This window comes from Lampris incognitus, chromosome 3, assembly GCF_029633865.1.
Source record: "Lampris incognitus isolate fLamInc1 chromosome 3, fLamInc1.hap2, whole genome shotgun sequence".
NCBI lineage: Eukaryota > Metazoa > Chordata > Actinopteri > Lampriformes > Lampridae > Lampris > Lampris incognitus.
Genome location: NC_079213.1, coordinates 96,915,075 through 96,935,852, shown reverse-complemented (window position 1 = coordinate 96,935,852; position 20,778 = coordinate 96,915,075). Strand labels below are relative to the sequence as shown.

The 20,778-nt window shown below is 44.8% G+C and overlaps 2 protein-coding genes across 5 annotated transcripts in view; both read right to left on the bottom strand.

The window, feature by feature from the left end:
- The window catches only part of unc13a (unc-13 homolog A (C. elegans)), an 83,085-nt gene extending 76,105 nt beyond the window's left edge, over positions 1–6,980 (bottom strand). The window contains exon 1 of the mRNA XM_056275776.1: positions 6,959–6,980. Within this exon, the coding sequence (XP_056131751.1) occupies positions 6,959–6,980 (22 nt within the window). The remainder of the gene's footprint in view (positions 1–6,958) is intronic.
- Positions 6,981–13,221: 6,241 nt separating this feature from the next.
- hmg20b (high mobility group 20B) lies at positions 13,222–20,739 on the bottom strand. 4 transcript variants are annotated; one of them, XM_056277776.1, is made up of 9 exons: positions 20,681–20,739; positions 19,565–19,671; positions 19,102–19,302; positions 18,663–18,783; positions 17,174–17,226; positions 17,015–17,081; positions 16,642–16,857; positions 14,972–15,104; positions 13,222–14,717 (listed from the first exon to the last, which is right to left on the bottom strand). In XM_056277776.1, the coding sequence occupies exons 1-9, from the start codon at positions 20,694–20,696 to the stop codon at positions 14,705–14,707; spliced, it is 927 nt and encodes a 308-aa protein (XP_056133751.1). In that variant the 5' UTR covers positions 20,697–20,739; the 3' UTR covers positions 13,222–14,704. The 4 variants fall into 4 exon arrangements, with proteins under 4 accessions (XP_056133751.1, XP_056133753.1, XP_056133754.1 ...); XM_056277778.1 differs by lacking the exon at positions 20,681–20,739 and adding an exon at positions 20,132–20,151 and having other exon boundaries at positions 19,538–19,671; XM_056277779.1 differs by lacking the exon at positions 20,681–20,739 and adding an exon at positions 20,132–20,145.
- Between the last annotated feature and the right edge of the window lie 39 nt (positions 20,740–20,778).

The following is a 20,778-nucleotide window of genomic DNA, read 5'->3' as shown; positions in this document are numbered from 1 at the left end:
CTGACAGCCAGCGGTAGCCCATGTGCATGTGTGTCCGGTCGGCTGGTGATAAGCAGAAGCCTGGCATTTTAGGCGGTGGATGAGGAGTCTGCTCCAATCACCCAAGGGCCGCTTCCTCTTTGGGCAGAATGCCAGAATCTTAATGTCAAAAGCTGCCTCTGCTTAATGACAGATGCCAGAGTCACTGACTGGCTCTGAGGATAGCCAAAAGGTATTTTGCACAGGTGAAAGAGAGTGGCTTGGATAGAATAGAGGTGGCACGTGTCCTGTCTTTTCTGGATGATTCATGAGTGTGTGCTGGTCCTGCATGGTTGACAGTAGCAGGGGATGATGGTGGGTGAAAGACTGAGCGGTGCCAAGACACGATAGGAGTGTCTCTGCTAAGGTGCCACTGTGACCTTCTCCATTGTAGGAACTTTATGGAGGTACCAGAGTGACCCCCCCACCCTTTTTCCCCTCCCCAATTGCGTACGGCCAACTACCCCACTCTTCCGAGCCGTCCCAGTCGCCGCTCCACCCCCTCTACCAATCCGGGGAGGGCTGCAGACTACCACATGCCTCCTCCGATACATGTGGAGTCACCAGCCGCTTCTTTTCCCCTGACAGTGAGGAGTTTCACCAGGGGGCGTAGCGCGTGGGAGGATCACGCCATTCCCCCCAGTTCCCCCGAACAGGCACCCCAACCGACCAGAGGAGGCGCTAGTGCAGCAACCAGAACACACAGGTACATCCGGCTTCCCACCCGCAGACACGGCCAATTGTGTCTATAGGGACGCCCGACCAACCCGGAGGTAACACGGGGATTCGAACCGGGATCCCCGTGTTGGTAGGCAACGGAAAAGACCGCTGCGCTACCCGGACGCCCCCACTAGAGTGACTTTTAAATGGACAGTTATGTCGTAAGCTCCATCCATTATTCATTCAGTCCCGCACCCTGCTGATGCCAACCATGCACAAGAGGCAGCAAGGCATTCATATTCAAAACCCTGGTTTTGAATCCATGTTGATCGCCTCCTTCCACTGATACGGCGTTTAAGACAAGAAGAAGGGGAAATTAATTTTAAATCATTAGAAAATCACAGGAATCAGTCTGAGGGAAACTCGGAGGACCACTAAAGTGGCAATACAAGTCAATGCAAGGCTGCAAGCAATGCAACTCACTGTGTTTTACAGTCCAGGAGAATGTATACACATGTCTAGAAAGTACTTATTACCCATGAACTATCTGTCCAAAATAAAGGCAGAAAAGCAAAAACAACAACTCCCTACTTCAGCCCCCATCTCTCTGTCTTTCTCGCTTTCTCTTTTACTTCCACACCTCTTGATGCCTTTGAATCGCCGAACAAGAAAAGCAGAGATGATCATTTATCTCATGAAGTTGTCAGAAGTGCTAACCTGTTAGTTTCGACCTGAGTAGATTTAAAAGAGACAAGGCTCCCGAACAATTTTCTGAGTCGGTGACATGCGACAGCCATCACGATCGCAGTGGACAGGTTGACATTTATCAATACTACGGCGAACCCTTACAACGAGCTGGATATCAGTCGGGTTAGTGATACAGAAGCAGGTATAGGAAGACGAGATTTAGTGTAAAATTTGCTTTTTAACCACATCCACCGTGGAAACCCATTCAAACTGCTTGCAAAGCAGCCACCCTTTAAGCCTCCTACAGACTGTGCGATTTTAGCAATCCTATAAGTTTATTGACTGCGCGATATGGATCTAATAAACTTGGGTACGACATCAAGTTTGATGTATGTAGACCGTAAGAATACCCCCCCCCTTTTCCCCCAATTGTATTTGGCCAATTACCCTATTTTGCGAGCCGTCCCGGTCGCTGCTCCACCCCCTCTGCTGATCCGCGGAGGGCTGCAGACTACCACATGCCTCCTCCGATAGGCGCCAAGTCGCCAGCCACTTCTTTTCACCTGACAGCGAGGAGTTTCTCCAGGGGGACGTAGCGCGTGGAAGTTACGCTACGCCACATTGACCCTGTTTACACCTTGTTTTAAAATGCGTTTTGGGTGATCGGATCACAAGTGGACAGCGAGACACATCGCTGTTTACACCTGTGTCTCTCGTGCGTCTCCAAATGCGTCCTGCTGACCACTTGTGATCATGTTTCGTTACTCGGAAGAAGAAGAAGAAGAAGAAGAAGAAGAAGAAGAAGAAGAAGAAGAAGAAGAAGAAGATTTCCTGTTACGTCCTTGTTGGGGGCGCATTAGCATTTACACTACAAAAGATATGTGGTCAAATGCGTCCCAGACCACCTCGGCAAGTGGTTTGAGTAACCGGTTCACAGAACGGTTTGATTGTCGTTTACACTTGTATTTAGCACTGTCCACTGTGATCCGGAAAAAACGCATTTTAAAACCAAGTGTAAACGGGGTTATTGTGAGATAGTCATCCTAAATTCCTGACACTGTCAGACTTTTGTACCAAGACCGTATTAACGGCCGTCTTTGAACTTGTCTCACAATGCGACGTGGGACCACCGTTTTGGAGCCACGACCAAAGATATCGCCTCGTTTAGTCATCTCTCGTCTGAGACTGCCCAAATCGCATTGTCTGTAGGAGGCTTTAGGGGCAAGACAAGTTTGGTAGAGGCGGTGTCGCACACGGTGGATAAACGAGCCACTTCTTTCCACTTTCCCAGCCGAAAATCGAGGCTGATGAGGAAAATCTCAGCTATCTAGTCCTCATCGTCTCTACCGAAAGACAGCTCTCTTCCTATGTTTTTCTGACACTGTGATCCGCCTCTCCTCCTCCCTTTTATCTCTACCTCCCTCCTCCACTCCCTCAGTCAGTCACTCCCACACGCTCTCCCCTTGCCATGTGGAAAGTGTGCACGTGTTCTCCCTTTCTATCTCTTTCTCTTGTGCTCCATTAATCTCTCTGTGCAGCCGAGAGCGGGTAGAGCGAGAGCTGCATCCCCACTACTAAAAATAGCCACTTCAGTGTGACAGGAGTGGATAGGGGGGTTTGGGGAGGGGGGCACGCTGGTGGTGAAGTGTGGGGGGGGGTACTTCCAGCTCACAGGCATAATACTAAACCAACTCTGCTGCGATTGCAGGGGGAGCGAAGAGGGTGGGGGCGTGGGGGTGGAAAGTGGCCCACATTTTCTCCAAACCCTCAACAGAAAATGTTAAGCCCCTGCTACAGCAATTACCGGGCCTCATATTTTCTTTCTTTGCTGGGGAAAATTGGATGAATTAAGTCACTTATGCTCTAGTACAAAAGCGAAAGGGGCTTTTGTTTGCCCAAGATTTTCCAACCAACGACCCAAAACTTGGACTAACTAAACAGTTGTACCAAAAGCAGGCACAACTGCATATGTGTAACCAAGAAGTCTGATGAAGATCATCTCTAGATTACGGCGGAAGAAGAAGAAAAAAAGATGCCACACATTCATAATTAAAAAAAATATATTTTCAAGACTAAGAGTTCAATTTTCCAAGTGTTCCTTGCCCCTGTCTTTGACACCAGAATAAATGAAATACCATAAATCTACACAGCACAGGGCATGGAGATGTTCAATTCTACACATTCAGATGAAATATTCCCTGCATAACCACTTATAAAAGACGCTAATTAAAGCAAAGACAACAACAACAACAATCTGAAAAATCAGTGTGAAACATAAGGACATTTCCAAACGTCAGAGGCCAGCGGCTCATGGCCTGCCCACATGAGAGAACTGGCACTCTAACACTGTGTCCTCACTGAACGTGACGCGAGAAGATCAGTTTGATTGGTTCATTTTCTATTGGAATGTCCCGACCGGCCGCGAGCGACGCGTCGTTTTGAGCTGAACTTTTGTCGGACGCCCTGATTCTACTTCCTGTCGCTCACGATGAGTTGAAAAGCGTTGTGTCATGGACGAGGAACGTCTCCGGTCTGATCTCCAGTGCACAGCTGATAGGTACGTGGTTTGTTTACGTGACTGTTTCAGGGTGGACAGAGAGCGTCCGATGCGACGCGACCCAGATAGCAATATTGCTGTGGCTCGGACCCGTCCCACACATGATGGCACTTGGGCGGTCCGCTCCTGTTTGCCATATCTGGGCCAGAACCAAGCCATAACAATGCTGCATGTGCCACATATTTGCCAAAGGTGGCCCACATTTGTTTTGTGATATTTGGGCCATATTCACCATACCACACAGGACACTTCAGGGTCACATCCAGATTACATGTTTGCCAAAAAAAAAGGCCCACATTTGATTTGGCATATTTGGGCAATGTTTGCTATTATACATGTGGGCCACTTCAGGCCCACATTCATTTTGTCAGGGCCAGAAGAAGGCCATCAGTGCCGCATCATTGCCTGAAGTGGCCCACATCCGGATGCTATCTGGGGATAGTCGGACACTCGCGTCTAGTTAGGAGACGGTGTAAGATGCTGAGAGCCACAGCAGAGGCAAAACAATGCTACAGTCCAGTTATGAGAAAAAAAGACTATTTATAGACATCCACCAAACCTGGTCATTATACAGTAAGGCATCAGTGTATTTGATATGGTAATAGGACTTGGGGAAAAACACAACTTGCCCAGGAAGAATCTGCTCTTAATTACCTCGTAGAAGGGACTCGGGAAATTCTTCTCTGAAGATCTGAGGTGCATTTAGTTTTAAGTACACATTTGAATAATGCATCTATGAGAGAAGCAGTCATTAATGAGGATGAGCTTCCCATGAGTCACCCACAGGACCCGCTGGCAGTTGTGTTTGCTATGTTTTTGCTGAGGGTTTTGTATTCGCTTACCCATTCTCACTCAGGTTTGGTAGCAATGGGATGGCCACCAGATCTGAATATGCTTCTAGACCTAGCCTAGCATATGAAAAATTATGTATCACACAACAAGACATGTCAGTAGGATATGAAAACCACCTCTGACCAGGCAGAGTGACTTTAGGGCTATTTCAAAACTTGTGCAAGCCTGAAAGCCTCCAGTAAGGCACATCATTTCACCTTCTTCTTACCAAGGTGATGATCATCCTCTCACAGTCTTATGCCAGCCATGAATCCATGAATAATAAACAATCAAAAAATATCATCATAGCTCTAGGTCGTTAGTGGAGTGTATGCATGCTACATCAGGGAGAGAAGGCCGGCAGACGCCAAAGCTACCAATAGGGTTGTTGTGCCAACAAAGGCACAGGGCACAAAGGGACCACAAAAGAATGCTCTTCAGTCCTGACGTCTGTGCTACCAACTTGTAGCCCCAGCAATGGTGCTGCAAATGTAGCAGACTCTCCAAACACCATAAGCCTGTTGAACCTCTCATTCAAGCTCAAGGATGCTATTCTATCCCCTGCTTTCCTTCACCTAACCCTGACAACCCCCCCCAACCAGAATAGGAGGAACAGCTCTAATCACATAATTGATAGTTGTGTCATACCCGCATTAGGAATGGTTGTCTATGACAGCCCTGTTAAAGGGGGGGGGGGTTAAGGGAGTTGTTCCTTATCCGATACCAGGATCCAAGGACAGGATGTTGTGTTGCTGTAAAGCCCCTTGAGGCAAATTTGTAATTTGTGATATTGGGCTATACAAATAAAATATACTTGACTTGACAGACAGAGGTAACTGGACCCACGTGTCACTTGGCTTAAATCAAACGAAAGCAGCACAGCCACTATGCGAGTGTACCACTACATCCATCCCGAGTGGTACAATTTCAGTAAACGGTCACATTTAAGTGCCTGGCAATGTACAATTACGCACACACGGGGGATGTCAGAAGCCCTAGAGACAAAATCTCTCTTGGCTTGAGAAACACATCACAAACAACCAGACTGCATAATATCAAGTCACTCACGCAGCGTTAGTTGTATTTACTGGCAAACGGTGACTCATTGGATGAACATAGGCATTCACCGGATGCAATATAAAGAGTATGCATACTAAGGTGGTGGGAAACGGCACCTTGAGAACTACTTAACAGAGTCGTGATTTCATAAGAACAATAAAAATAAACAATCAATACAAGCTGTGATAGTCATGGATCAGAAGGTTTCCTTTCTCGTCAGCTTGAATGAACGGGAATTTATTATTAAATATTCTAATACCCAGTCACGTGGTTTACGGGTTTTCCCACCGAAGAGAGAGAGAGAAAGAGAGAGAGAGAGAGAGAGAGAGAGAGAGAGAGAGAGAGAGAGAGAGAGAGAGAGAGAGAGACCCATTACGGCACATGCCTTTCTGCTCCGTGCAGTTGCGCACGAGAGAGAAATTCGGATCCGCCGCGACTCAAACAACAGTATTGCTACAATGTTGACGCGCGACTGAGAAGATCAAACAGTTAGTCGTGCTGCCATTTGATTAAAGGAGAGAGAGAGAGAGAGAGAGAGAGAGAGAGAGAGAGAGAGAGAGAGAGAGAGAGAGAGAGAGAGAGAGAGAGCGAGCGAGAGAGAGAGGTTCATGATAACTTGTTTTATGACGTTTGACAGCAGCTGCCGAAAGCTATCCATGCATCTGCACTTACACGTAGCATCCCCAGACGGGTTTAACCGCCGTGTTCACGCCTTCCTGCAGGAACGAGTCTGCCTCCGCGCGAGACATAAGGGGCTCGGACCCATGTAATTGCCAAATACTATCTCTTAAAATAAACGGGGGTTAAGTTTAGAGGTATACCTTCTCACACACCATTCGCAATAAAATTGGCGTTTTTTTCGCCACACAGATGTCCGGAATACTGACAGATGTTGACAAAATGCTCGGTATTTCGGACAGTGAAGCAAGTCCACCATGACCTGTGAAGATATCACTCGAGGCAATAAGGTGATACACACACACACACACACACACACACACACACACACACACACACACACACACACACACACACACACACACACACACACACACACACACACCTACAAGCGCATGTTTCACGGAGATGGTCGGCAAGTCATCGTTTCAAACTGCTTTTGCAAACCGCCTTTCAGTTTGAACTTACCTCCAACACACAGCAATGACATTTCTCAAATTCGCCCAAAAAAAAAAAAATCGATCTCGGATTTCTTCCCCGGCTTCCTTTCTTCGGCAAAGCTGCTCAAACGTACCACCCCCTGAGTTCCCCGGCAGGCGTGTGGAAAGATGCGAGTCTACACCGTCGGCTCTGGGTTCGGCCTGTGTATACAAGGTTTTGTCAGGCTTGGCAAAAACCCCCAGATAAAATCTGCCCAGTTCGAGAGTTGACACCCGAGTGGCGCTTCTCTCCCCCTCTTTTAAGGCTGTGTCTGGATAAAACCGATGTCTCGTTCCCCCTCCTCAGCTCTCCGCTCCCCAGCACACAGCCATCTTGTTCAGCTTCAGCACCGCCGCTGTGTGGACAGCTGCCGAGAGTGACGTCAGGGCGGGGGATGAAGGAGGCGGCGCCGGATGCTAACGACACCTCTCATCCAATAACTTAACCCCATCTCCACCGTCAAACCCCTGACTGTTTATCACAGAGCCTCCGATTCAAAGCACAATACAGTACTCGAAAAATTAGTGGAGGGTGGGGGGGCACTATGGCCTTGATCCCAGGGAATGGACAAATGAAATAAAATGCAGTTGGGATAAACACTATCCAAATTCGGCGACACGGTGGCGCAGTGGTTAGTTATCGCGGTCGCTTCACAGAAAGAAGGTCCTGGGTTTGAGCCCCGGGGTAGTCCAACCTTGGGGGTCGCCCCGGGTCGTCCTCTGTGTGGAGTTTGCATGCTCTCCCCGTGTCTGCGTGGGTTTCCTCCGAGGGCTCCGGTTTCCTCCTACAGTCCAAAGACATGTAGGTCAGGTGAATCGGCCAAACTAAATTGTCCCTAGGTGTGTGTGTGTGTGTGTGTGTGTGTGTGTGTGTGTGTGTGTGTGTGTGTGTGTGTGTGTGTGTGTGTGTGTGTGTGTGTGTGTGTGTGAGATGGCCTGTCCAGGGTGTCTTCCCGCCTGCCGCCCAATGACTGCTGGGACAGGCTCCAGCGACCCCAGGAGCAGGATAAGCGGTTCGGATAACGGATGGATGGACAATCCAAATTCCCTCGTGAGCTAAGATACTGAAAATGATAAATGATAGACATAATTTTGCCCTGAAATCTATAAACTCGTGGCAAACTTGAGTGGTTCTGTTATACGCTCACTCACTTCTACCCCGAAAAATGCACCCCGACGTCCTAAGGACATTATTCAGCTATGTAAAAATTGTAATGCGGTACTCTCTATACACACACACCCAACAGAACATCAGTGTTTCTGTTCCTAAAATGTTTTATTTACAGTATTTCCTAATGCCTACCGACCTTTATTATTAACTCCCCTGACCCCCAATGCAGCTGCTGTTGTTTTGTATTGTCCAATGTTGAGCCATTTAAGGCAAGCCAAGCAAAACTCTTTGTCTGTGGAAAGATACTAGCCAATAAATCTGATAATGGAGTTTCTTAACAGCTACCGGTGTGTGTGTGTGTGTGTGTGTGTGTGTGTGTGTGTGTTCTTGTACATCTATCTCTGTGAGGACCAATTTGAGTTTCAACCATCAGTGAGGACATTTTCGCAAAGTGTGGACAATTTGGCTGGTCCTCACTTCCTTAAGGGTCTATTTTTGTTGTAACGTTTATGTGAGAACGTCACTATTTGGATGTTATTGTTTAATTCTTGTGAATGATAATATGACTAATTTATTCTTGATTAGATTTATTGAAGGAAACGGGGTAAAACTGTAGTTCTGCGTAAGGGAACTACATTACCCACGATGCTGTTGTCACACTAACGTAACAGAGGGGGAAAAACTATTTCAGTGTGTGTGTGTGTGCGCGCGTGTCTACAGCCTCGAGCTCGCAGTTCAGAGCGATTTCTCCGTGTATTAGACTGCTTTAACTTCAGTAAAGGTTCCGCTCTACATTACAGTTTTGTCAGTCATTATTGTTAACTACGATTCCTAAAGAAGAAAGAACAATTTTAGGTTTAGGATTAAGGTTAGGGAATGAATTTAGTCAATGAGGGCTCCCCACAAAGATAGAGGTACAACATAGAGTGAGTGAGTGAGCGTGTGTCTCAATTGCTCCCTCTATCGGCAGTATCCATATTCCATTGCATATTGTTGCCTGCACTGTGTGCAAGAGACCAGGTAGAAGGGGAGTAAGGCCAGGAGCATCGGAGGTGGGTTCAAACTCTTCTACCATGGTGCGAATGGGGGCAGAAATTGGGTAGGGGTAATTCTGAAGGAAGAGTATGTCAAGAGCGTGCTGGAGGTGAAGAGAGTGTCAGACAGAGTGATGAGTATGAAGCTGGAAATCGAAGGTGTATTGATGAACGTTATCAGTGCATATGCCCCGCAAGTTGGTGGTGAGATGGAAGAGAAAGAAGAATTCTGGAGTGAGTTGGATGAAGTGGTGGAGAGGGTACCCAAGGGGGAGAGTGGTGATTGGAGTAGACTCCAATGGGCATGTTGGTGAAGGGAATAGAGGTGATGGGCAGGTATGGTGTCAAGGAAAGAAATGTGGGAGGAAAAATGGTGGTGGATTTTGCAAAAAGGGTGGAAATGGCTGTGGTGAATACATATTTCAAGAAGAGGGAGGAACACAGGGTGACATACAAGAGTGGAGGAAAGTGCACACAGGTGGACTATATCTTATGTAGAAGGCGCGAGCTGAAAGGGATTGAAGACTGCAAGGTGGTGACAGGGGAGAACGTAGCTAGGCAGCATCAGATGGTGGTCTGTAGGATGACTTTGGAGACCAAGAAGAGGAAGAGCGTGAAAGCAGAGCTGAAGATCAAATGGTGGAAGTTGAAGAAGGGAGACTGTTGTGTGGAGTTCAGGGAGGAGTTAAGACAGGCACTGGGTGGTAGTGAAGCGTTACGAAATGGCTGGGCAACCACTGCAGAAATAGAGAGGGAGACAGCTAGGAAGGTACTTGATGTGTCATCGAGACAGATGAAGGAAGACAAGGACACTTGGTGGTGGAACGAGGAAGTACAGCAAAGTATACAGAGGAAGAGGTTGGCAAAGAAGTGGGATAGTCAGAGAGATGAAGAAAACAGGAGTACAAGGAGATGCAGCATAAAGCGAAGAGAGAGGTGGCAAAGGCAAAGGAAAAGGCGTATGGTGAGTTGTATGAGAGGTTAGACCCCAAGGGTGGAGAAAAGGACTTGTACCAATTGGCTAGACAGAGGGGCCAAGCTGGGAAGGATGGGCAATAGGTAAAACGATCAAGGATAGAGCTGGAAATGTGCTGACAAGTGAGGACAGTGTGCTGACAAGGTGGAAGGAGTACTTTGAGGGGCTGATGAATGAAGAAAATGAGAGCGAGAGAAGGTTGGATGATGTAGGGATAGTGACTCAGGAAGTGTGGTGGATTAGCAAGGAAGAAGTGAGGACAGCTATGAAAAGGATGAAGAGTGGAGAAGCAGTTGGTCCAGATGACATACCTGTGGAGGCATGGAGATGTTTAGGAGAGATGGCAGTGGCGTTTTTAACTAGATTGTTTAACACAATTTTAGAAGAAGAGGATGCCTGAGGAGTGGAGAAGAAGCGTACTGGTACTGATTTTCAAGAACAAGGGCGATGTGCAGAACTGTATCAACTACAGAGGTATAAAGTTGATCAGCCACAGCATTAAGATATGGGAAAGAGTAATAGAAGCTAGGTTAAGAGAAGAGGTGATGATCAGCGAGCAGCAGTATGATTTCATGCCACGAAAGAGCACCACAGATGTGATGTTTGCTTTGAGAATGTTGATTGAGAAGTATAGAGAAGGCCAGAAAGTTACATTGTGTCTTTGTGGATTTAGAGAAAGCATACGACAGGGTGCCGAGAGAGGTGTGGTATTGTATGAGGAAGTCGGGAGTTGCAGATAAGTATTGAAGGATGTTTGAGAGTGGTGAGGTGTGTGGTTGGAATGACAGATGGGTTCAAGGTGGAGGTGGGATTACATCAAGGATCGGCTCTGAGCCCTTTCTTGTTTGCAATGGTGATGGACAGGTTGATGGACGAGATCAGGCAGGAGTCTCTTCGGACTATGATGTTTGCAGATGACATTGTGATCTGTAGCAAGAGTAGGGTGCAGGTGGAGGAGAGCCTGGAGAGGTGGAGGTATGCACTGGAGAGAAGAGGAATGAAAGTCAGTGCGAGCAAGATGGAATACATATACTACGTGAGTGACAGCGAGGACAGTGGAATTGTGAGGATGCAAGGAGTAGCGGTGACAAAGGCATAAGAGTTTAAATACTTGGGTCAACTGTACAAAGCAATGGGGAGTGCAGAGGAGAGGTGAAGAGAGTGCAGGCAAGGTGGAATGGGTGGAGAAGGGTGTCAGGAGTGATTTGCGACAGAAGGGTACCAGCAAGAGTTAAAGGGAAGGTTTACAAGATGGTTGTGAGACCAGCTATGTTATATGGTTTGGAGACAGTGGTACCGACGAAAAGACAGGAGGCGGGGCTGGAGGTGGCAGAGTTGAAGATGCTAAGATTTTCACTGGGAGTGACGAAGGAGGACAGGATTAGGAACGGGATATTAGGGGGACAGCTCAGGTTTGACGGTTTGGAGATGAAGCAAGAGAGGCAAGATTGAGATGGCTTGGACAAGTGTGGAGGAGAGATGCTGAGTATATTGGGAGAAAGATGCTGAATATGGAGCTGCCAGGGAAGAGGAAAACAGGAAGGCCAAAGAGGAGGTTTATGGATGTGGTGAGAGAGGACATGCAGGTGGCTGGTGTGACAAAGGAAGATGCAGAGGACAGGAAGAAATGGAAACAGATGATCCGCTGTGGTGACCCCTAACGGGAGCAGCCGAGAGTAGTAGTAGTAGATATTGTTGCCTGCACTGTCATAAAGTTGTCCAAACAGAAATAGATCACTTTTCATTTTAAGTATTATCCACCAATGAATCCATTTGCCTATTACAATACCATATCCCAAAACCAACAATGCCATAAAAAACAAAAAAAACAAAACAAAACAAAACAATTAGATGTACATGCTGGTCTTAACTCAGCCATATTACACAAATGTACACTACCGTTCAAAAGTTTGGGATCACCCAAACAATTTCGTGTTTTCCATGAAAAGTCACACTTATTCACCACCATATGTTGTGAAATGAATAGAAAATAGAGTCAAGACATTGACAAGGTTAGAAATAATGATTTGTATTTGAAATAAGATTTTTTTTACATCAAACTTTGCTTTCGTCAAAGAATCCTCCATTTGCAGCAATTACAGCATTGCAGACCTTTGGCATTCTAGCTGTTAATTTGTTGAGGTAATCTGGAGAAATTGCACCCCACGCTTCCAGAAGCAGCTCCCACAAGTTGGATTGGTTGGATGGGCACTTCTTTGAGCAGATTGAGTTTCTGGAGCATCACATTTGTGGGGTCAATTAAACGCTCAAAATGGCCACCACATCCATAAACCTCATCTTTGGCCTTCCTGTTTTCCTCTTCCCTGGCAGCTCCATATTCAGCATCTTTCTCCCAATATACTCAGCATCTCTCCTCCACACTTGTCCAAGCCATCTCAATCTTGCCTCTCTTGCTTCATCTCCAAACCGTCAAACCTGAGCTGTCCCCCTAATATCCCGTTCCTAATCCTGTCCTCCTTCGTCACTCCCAGGACAGCACAAACAGGCTCTAACAGGTACTATTTAATGAAGATGCCAGTTGGGGACCTGTGAGGCGTCTGTTTCTCAAACTAGAGACTCTAATGTACTTATCTTCTTGCTCAGTTGTGCAACGCGGCCTCCCACTTCTTTTTCTACTCTGGTTAGAGCCTGTTTGTGCTGTCCTCTGAAGGGAGTAGTACACACCGTTGTAGGAAATCTTCAATTTCTTAGCAATTTCTCGCATGGAATAGCCTTCATTTCTAAGAACAAGAATAGACTGTCGAGTTTCAGATGAAAGTTCTCTTTTTCTGGCCATTTTGAGCGTTTAATTGACCCCACAAATGTGATGCTCCAGAAACTCAATCTGCTCAAAGAAGTGCCCATCCAACCAATCCAACTTGTGGGAGCTGCTTCTGGAAGCGTGGGGTGCAATTTCTCCAGATTACCTCAACAAATTAACAGCTAGAATGCCAAAGGTCTGCAATGCTGTAATTGCTGCAAATGGAGGATTTTTTGACGAAAGCAAAGTTTGATGTAAAAAAAATCTTATTTCAAATACAAATCATTATTTCTAACCTTGTCAATGTCTTGACTCTATTTTCTATTCATTTCACAACATATGGTGGTGAATAAGTGTGACTTTTCATGGAAAACACAAAATTGTTTGGGTGATCCCAAACTTTTGAACGGTAGTGTATGTAAACTGAGTTTTTGTTTTATTGCAAATAGAGAATGGAAGCAGAATAAATCGATTCAATATTTCAATGAACCATACAAATATGACATTTTTAAATTCTGACTAACAAATAACACATCTACTATTCTACTATCTATCATTATCAACCCTAAACTTTAAAAACAAAAATTCATATACTCAATATTTTATCTTTTCCAGTTTGTTTAGTCATTCTGGTCATCTCCCTCCATATTTCAAACAACAAGGTAGCCAACTGAAAAGTCTGAATTCACCCAAAATAGCATTTATAGCTGTGATACTCAACCATGTGCCATGGAGGGCCAAGTGTGTGCAGGTTTTTATTCCAACCCAATTTTCTTTTCTTTTTGTTAGTTAATTTGTCTTCACAGCAGTTTAAGAGCCCTGAAATCACTGCTCCTAACCAACCAACATTTTCCATATGGTCAGCCTATATAAGCTGGGTCCAACCAACATTTTCCTTTGTCATACAAGTCTAAAGGCCCGTTATGAATTTCGCTTGTTTTTCTTTTTTTATATATAAATATATATTGTTTATTTTCTCCTTTATCTTGTCTTATGAAAACTCTATGCCATATCACATGAGTGTATGTTCTTTGTCTGTTCATGATAGTGTTTGTGTATACTTGTATGTATCATGAATTGAGTGGTGTGTATGTGTGTGTGTGTTGTGACTATGACTGATTCATTGTACTTGTGCAACATGGGGGTGTTTATGGGATGCATTGTTGTCGGGTGCTGTGCTCAACCGTGTCGCCGTCTCTTGCCATGTCTGGAATTATCGATTTATACATACAAATTTATACATGAAAATTGCTATAATTGGTTCCTGTAGTATGCCGCCTGGAGAATGCCACTTTTCAAGCCCCTGGAGGGTTTTTAGGTAATTCTGCTTCACATTTTCTTTCAAATTATATATTGTATTTTTTTTTAAATGTCATATGTGTAAATGAAATTAAAAAATAAGAAATGAAATTTTAAAAAAAATTAAATGAACACTACACCAGCTACTGCATGACACGTGGTCGAGGATAACAGATGTACAGTAAAGTGACGATTAGTTCACTCTCATTGCACAGACCATAGAGGTATGGCTGAGGCCAGTTTGAACAGCCAATAGTAAGCCAAATGAATAGGCTGAGGAGGGAATACAGGTCTATAAGAAGGTAAATTAAATTGAGCATTTCTCCCTGAATTGCCATTGTCCCAGCATTGCCACACAAGCTTACAATCACAACACTGAAAGATTAAAAACATTCCACATGAGCAGATGTACAATATGGCCAGACTCATGCCATGTGCATGGTATTTTGATTTCTTTGTATTCATCTTCCTTGTTGAATGGCACTGATTTGATGCCACAGAGACTGTCACCTGTCCAACTGATGCAGGAACGGATGGACTCCAGCTGGAATGACTTACAGCTTCTCACTGTACAAATAAGTAAAAAAATGTACATGTATGACTAGATTAAACATATAAGAAAACATCTTGGAATTGGTGCTTGAGATTCTAGTCGGAAAAAATGATGATTTAGTCCCAGTGGACTTAAAGCCCAGCACAGCCTACTCTGAAGTTCGCTTTGTTTTTGTTTTCTTTTTGGCCAGGCATTGCTTTCTGCACGTCCGCAAATTATACATCTCTACACATCAGACGATTTTACTTAACAGTGATAAATGATTTACCTGTCTAGATGAGAGAGAACCTCACGGAGCTGGGTGAACAAGGCACGGTGCTTATCGGGGTTGCTCTCAAGCACTCCACTAAGACGGCTCAGGTATGAGTCTAAGTTCCCTAATGATGGGGTTTCACCTGTACCTGAAGGAAGAAAGCGCAAGATCAACACAACAGTCAATGGATATCTTTTTAAGGGGATATGCCATTTAACTCGCTTCACATGACCAAACATTAACCCCGAAACGTTAACTTCCGATAGTTGTGAGTCCCCCATGTTAACAAGCAAAAGTCATCCATTCTAATCTGTGTTTTCTAAAGATCTGCAATTGAGCTTTCCGTATTATTGTTAATGAAACAGCTTCCAAAAATCGAGGCTTTTTTTCTGTCCAACTGTAGAAACTAATAGAGCAGTTATAGGTGATTGGGAATCATTAAATTGAGTGGTAAAGAGGCGTTTGGGTAGCACAGCGGTCTATTCCGTTGCCTACCAACATGAGGATCAGCGGTTTGAATCCCCGTGTGACCTCCGGTTTGGTCGGGCATCCCTACAGACACAACTGGCCGTGTCTGCGGGTGGGAAGCTGGATGTGGGTATGTGTCCTGATCGCTCCACTAGTGCCTCCTCTGGTTGGTCAGGGCACCTGTTCGGGGGGGGCAGCGTGATCCTCCCACACGCTATGTCCCCTTGGCGAAACTCCTCACTGTCAGGTGAAAAGAAGCAGCTGGCGACACCACATGTATCGGAGGAGGCATGAGGTAGTCTGCAGCCCTCCCTGGATCGGCAGAGGGGGTGGAGCAGCGACCGGGACAGCTCAAGAGTGGAGTAATTTACCTTTTGCAAAGTACCGCCCCAGAACGGTGCTTGTCCAATCCTATCTTAGCAACGGTCCATCAAGCTTTCAAACACACAGCAAAATGCTGAAACGGTGTGCCTATGGGATCTGCACATCGGATACTAGACATCTGAAAAGTTTGGAGGGGGTGTAATTTTCTTTCCCTTCCCAAAACCCAGAACGCAAGAAGCGCAATGTCGGCAACAGATTTCGCAGTATAGCAGACCCCATGGCCAGCTTAATTCATTCAAAATCAACAAAAATACCTGTCTGCTCCAAGCTAAGGTTGCTACTAGCTATTATTGATGGCTAATACAGCTAACGTATTATTACTGTTACTTTTACCCACACAATGCGCTGATTTCTTCCTTCATGTTTTGGTGTTTTCCGACTACTTCCTGGATAGTTCTGAGATGCTTGATGGGCATAGCAACAGTAACTAAGGGGGGCGGGACTTTGCGAAAGGTCAATTGGCCAGATACAATTGGGGGGGAAAGGGGGGAGAAAAAAAAAAGAGTGGTAAATCTTTGAAGAGCAAATAAAGCCAATGCCACTTTTGTGAGCTTGCTACCATCTTAAGTGGAATAACCCATCTATAACTGCTAGGCTGCTCTTGGGATCAAGTTATCTATAGCAATAAACAGCTGCAGCTAATAACATTAACAATGGGTCTGATTGATTTAAGTGTGACTGTTGACAATAGTCAATAGTTTCGTCAATACTGGCTCATTAGCACACCTAAGTAAGATAGAAGTATAAAGGAGCTCTGGCCAATATCTACTATGAATATTGCCAATTTTGCCCCTCTAATTGATTCACTTTTGAGGAATCTATATTTTGCTGACCTGGGAGAGCAACTGATGAAAGACTGTTGACAAGTGTGTGCTTGATGGCCAGTAAGTGCTTGTGGAGAGCATGGGTGCGGAGCTCATCCTGCCCCAGTTCCACCTCCAGTCTCTCCTTAGCACTGTACATGTCCTTAATGTGCCTTTGCAGCACTGCATTCTGCTCCTCAAATTCAATATTGGCCTTTCGCAGCCGCCGCAGTTCAGCTTCTCGTGCTGAGATGAGAGATGGAGAACAGGAAGAAAACAGGAAGAACAAGAATGAGAAATCCAAAGGGTGAGCATGTCCATGCCACTAATACATGACAGGATTGGGCTTTGATAAAATTTATTTGTGATGTTCAAAGAATCTCATAATTCCTGTTTTTGGCACCTTTGTTCTGATCCAGGAACTCCTCTGTGAAGATGGGGATATCAAATCTGCTGGACAGGTCAGGAGCCTAAACGACAAATTAGGAAAACATGTAACTTTTATAGTAGGTTTACACAAGAATTTTCAGTAAAAACAAGATGTGTGAAACAGTGAAAATACCTTTTGTAAAGCTGACCCTGAACTTGCATTGATAATGACTGATGCAGAGTCCTCTGAAAACAACAACACAAATGAAGTTACAGGTTATCCTGATATTACCAGGTAGACCTAGTTCAAACATTATTCTTAGCACATTATGAAAGAAGAAAAAAGAAAAAAACCCAGGTGGACATTAAGTTGCAATCCTTAAGATTTAAATTCAGATAAATAGCTGGCGCATTTAAGACATTAGCTAATCCACAAATATCCAAATCATGAATGCTTGAAGTTGTTCATATTGATGATTACAGCATCCGGGTGGTATGGCGGTCTATTCCGTTGCCTACCAACACAGGGATCGCCGGTTCAAATCCAGCTTGGTCGGGTGTCCCTATAGACATAAATGGCAGTGTCTGCGGGTGGGAAGCTGGATGTGGGTATGTGTCCTGGTTGCTGCACTAGTGCCTCCTCTGGTTGGTCGGGGTGCCTGTTTGGGGTGGAGGGGGAACTGGGGGGAACAGCATGATCCTCCTATGCGCTATGTCCCCCTGGTGAAACTTCTCACTGTATTGGAGGAGGCATGTGGTGGTCTGCAGCCCTCCCCGGATCGGCAGAGGGGGTGGAGCAGTGACTTGGACAGCTCGGAAAATAGGGTAATTGGCCAAGTACAATTGGGGAGAAAAAAGGGGGGAAAAGTCCCCCAAAATAAATGAATAAATAAATAAATATTGATGATTACTGTCTTGACATTTCTGGGGAAGATGTTTTGGCACATACTGATTAACATCCTCACTATTGCCGCTAAATGGAAAAGAAATGGGCAACAATGAGTTTGAAGAAACAAAGTTGTTGCTAACAAATAGATATGGCAGATAGAGCTTGGAGAGGACCTTTAAAAACAGATACTACATCTATAGCTAAAATTTGGGTTACAGACAGGTATTTTTTGCTTGGCAGCAGGTAAGGTGCTTCCCCGACAGCACCAGTGGCAATTTCATTTTGAATATATCGCTTGAATTTGAAGAGCTCAAACATGACTGCAATTACCACATATCACTATAAGTATCAGTAGGTTTAACAAAAAACAATGTTTAGGAAAGTAGCTTAAAAAAAGAGAAAATAATAACTAAATAAATTCTTAATTTTATAGTGCTTCTCAAAGTGAACGTTACAAAGGGCTTCACAAAACTACAGGAGCAAAAAAACAACTAAAAAATATGTTAGTTGACCTAACAAGAGGCTGTTCCCCTGTTTGCAGCCACTACTGAAAATGCATGTCGTCGCTTCATTTTCATTTTGTCTCCAGAAAGACCAGGTGTCAGCAGTTTACTAATATATATTTAGGCGCTGAACACAGGGACTCACATAGCAATGTAGGTAAAGAAAAATATTGAGGTCAGACTTAAATTTAACTAAAGGCCAATGCAAGGAGGAATAATAATAATACAACAAGTGATTGATAAGTGTTCTACATAAGTGATTTATTTGGGCAAATGTCAAGATATTTTACCTTTCTTGACCTTCTTGTCCTGTATCTTAGCACTGGTAATCTGGAAGGCCTCACTCTGCTGGTATTCCTTAAGCTCCCGTGCATACTGCACCTTCTCACGCTCTGCCTCGTCCAGGTAGCGCTGTTAACAAATTATTTATATTGAAATGTACTTATCCCTATAAAGGATATTATCTTTTTTTCTACAAACATTCAGTAACAGTTAACTTCATGGAAGTAAATTAGCAATGACCAAAGCACTGTCAACCTTTGAAATAACAACATCTTATTAAATTAAATAAGCATAGCAGGTGGCATTCATTACTCCCAGACATGTGTGCCCAGAGCCACAGCATCCCCAATATTTCCTCATCCAGCCATAACCATTGGAAAGAGTTGCCTTTCATTGGCAGCTTTTAACAACATATGCAGTCAGTGTCTGTACAACCTGGAAGGTTACCTGTTTGTCATTAGGGGCTAACCGACTCCACTCTGCGCCAAGTCGCTTGGTTATTTCTGGGAAAGGCAAGTCGGGGTATTGGGCACGCATCTGTTCTCGACGTTCATTAAGAAACCTCACGTATCCTGTCACCGGTGCCTTGGGGCCATTGGGGAGCACCTTCTTTCTCTTCTTCCCCTTTGGCCAGCCCCTCTTTTTAGGCTGCATACAAGGGGCACATATGACGACATCAGCAGGGTGTTCAGGTCATTCTTCTACGCTGCTTCTCCTCTCTCAGACACCAACTGCCGTGGCTTGTTGTGAAGTTATTTCACAAGTAATGTATCTACTATTTGAGCTTGGGACAAATCAATAAGACTCTTATTGCAAAATTTACCAAGCCGGTTTATTTATCTGTGGGCTATTTTAAAGTATAAATAACTCAAAAACAAGTTACCCCTTCACGAGCTGGGCAAATCCTCACCTCTTCTTGGGTGGGATCAGATGAATGTGGGCCTTTGGCTTGTGGTGCGCCATCACTTTGCTCCTGTTTTACTCCTCCCATGGTTTCAGTCCTCGGCAGGTGTCTATCTGTGTGGAACAAATGAAAGTGGGTTTAAATTCGTTTTACATTATCTTTAGAAGGAAATCCGTTTCACGACAACGCAGTTAGAAGATTAGTAGGGGACAAGGGTGGTGGTGGGAACTGCTACCTAAGTTTTTTTCCCCTGACTTTATCTTTTTCTTCTTAAGCAAATAGTGCGCTCTTCTTACCAGCTAGCATGCCTCAGTATAATTAAGGGTCAGTTAGCAACTTCATCAGGCTAACTCAGAGGCTAGCTTGCAGGCTGCAGACTGAGCAATTCGCACGGTAAGCTACATCAAACGGACAATAAGGGGGAATGGTCATCGAATCTGCCTGCTGATAAAATAAATTGCAAAACTGGAAGGAAATATCCATACGTAGACTGGTGGGGTGTTTCTCCCTGATGAAGACGGGTATTTCTTAGAACAATATTTTTTGCTTTTAGCTAGACGTGTAATTACTCACCCTGTCATGAACCGTTCAGCCAAACAGGAAGGGTACAAATCATCTGATTGGCTGATGCAAGTCTGCCTTTATGATTGGTTGGTTTATTCTGACACACATACACACACACTCGTTCTCTCTCTCTCTCGCTCTCTCTCTCTGCAACTACATTTTTTTAATGCTAGGATGAGCTGGGCACAAATTTTAAGCTACTGTGCCGTTGCACTTTAAACTTGTATTTTACTCGTTTCCATGCACTTCTGGAAGTGCGCGCGTTATAAATAAACTTTAATTTTGTTAAATGAGTGCTTTTTGTTATAAAGAAACAGATTGCATCATCAACGCAAAAGGTAACGACGACAGATGCAAACGTTAGGCACAGTTGGGCTCTAAGGTGACGTGCAACAGCATCTTGCGGTGTCAGCTATAACCCACGTAAATAGGCCTGTGTGTCAGATTACACAAGGACAACCGGGACCTCCGACCGGTCCAGAGAAGTATAACACATGATTAAGATCCCCGGGCCCCCTTGTTATGTGATAAAACATTTATCTTAAGTTTCCAGTACACCAACATATCCCCTCATGTCATGGAGTCTGCGCTTCCAGGTTGAGCTTGTTTGTCCCCGTGGAAAGACCCTGCTGCGGCAGCGCTCACTCCACTCCGTT

Excerpts from the sequence above, each read along its gene's own strand:
- hmg20b (XM_056277776.1), bottom strand. Across the intron at positions 17,227-18,662 it reads GGACAAGAAGGTCAAGAAAG|AGGACTCTGCATCAGTCATT; the intron begins GTAAAATATCTT and ends TGTTGTTTTCAG. Across the intron at positions 16,858-17,014 it reads GTTCCTGGATCAGAACAAAG|CACGAGAAGCTGAACTGCGG; the intron begins GTGCCAAAAACA and ends CTCTCATCTCAG.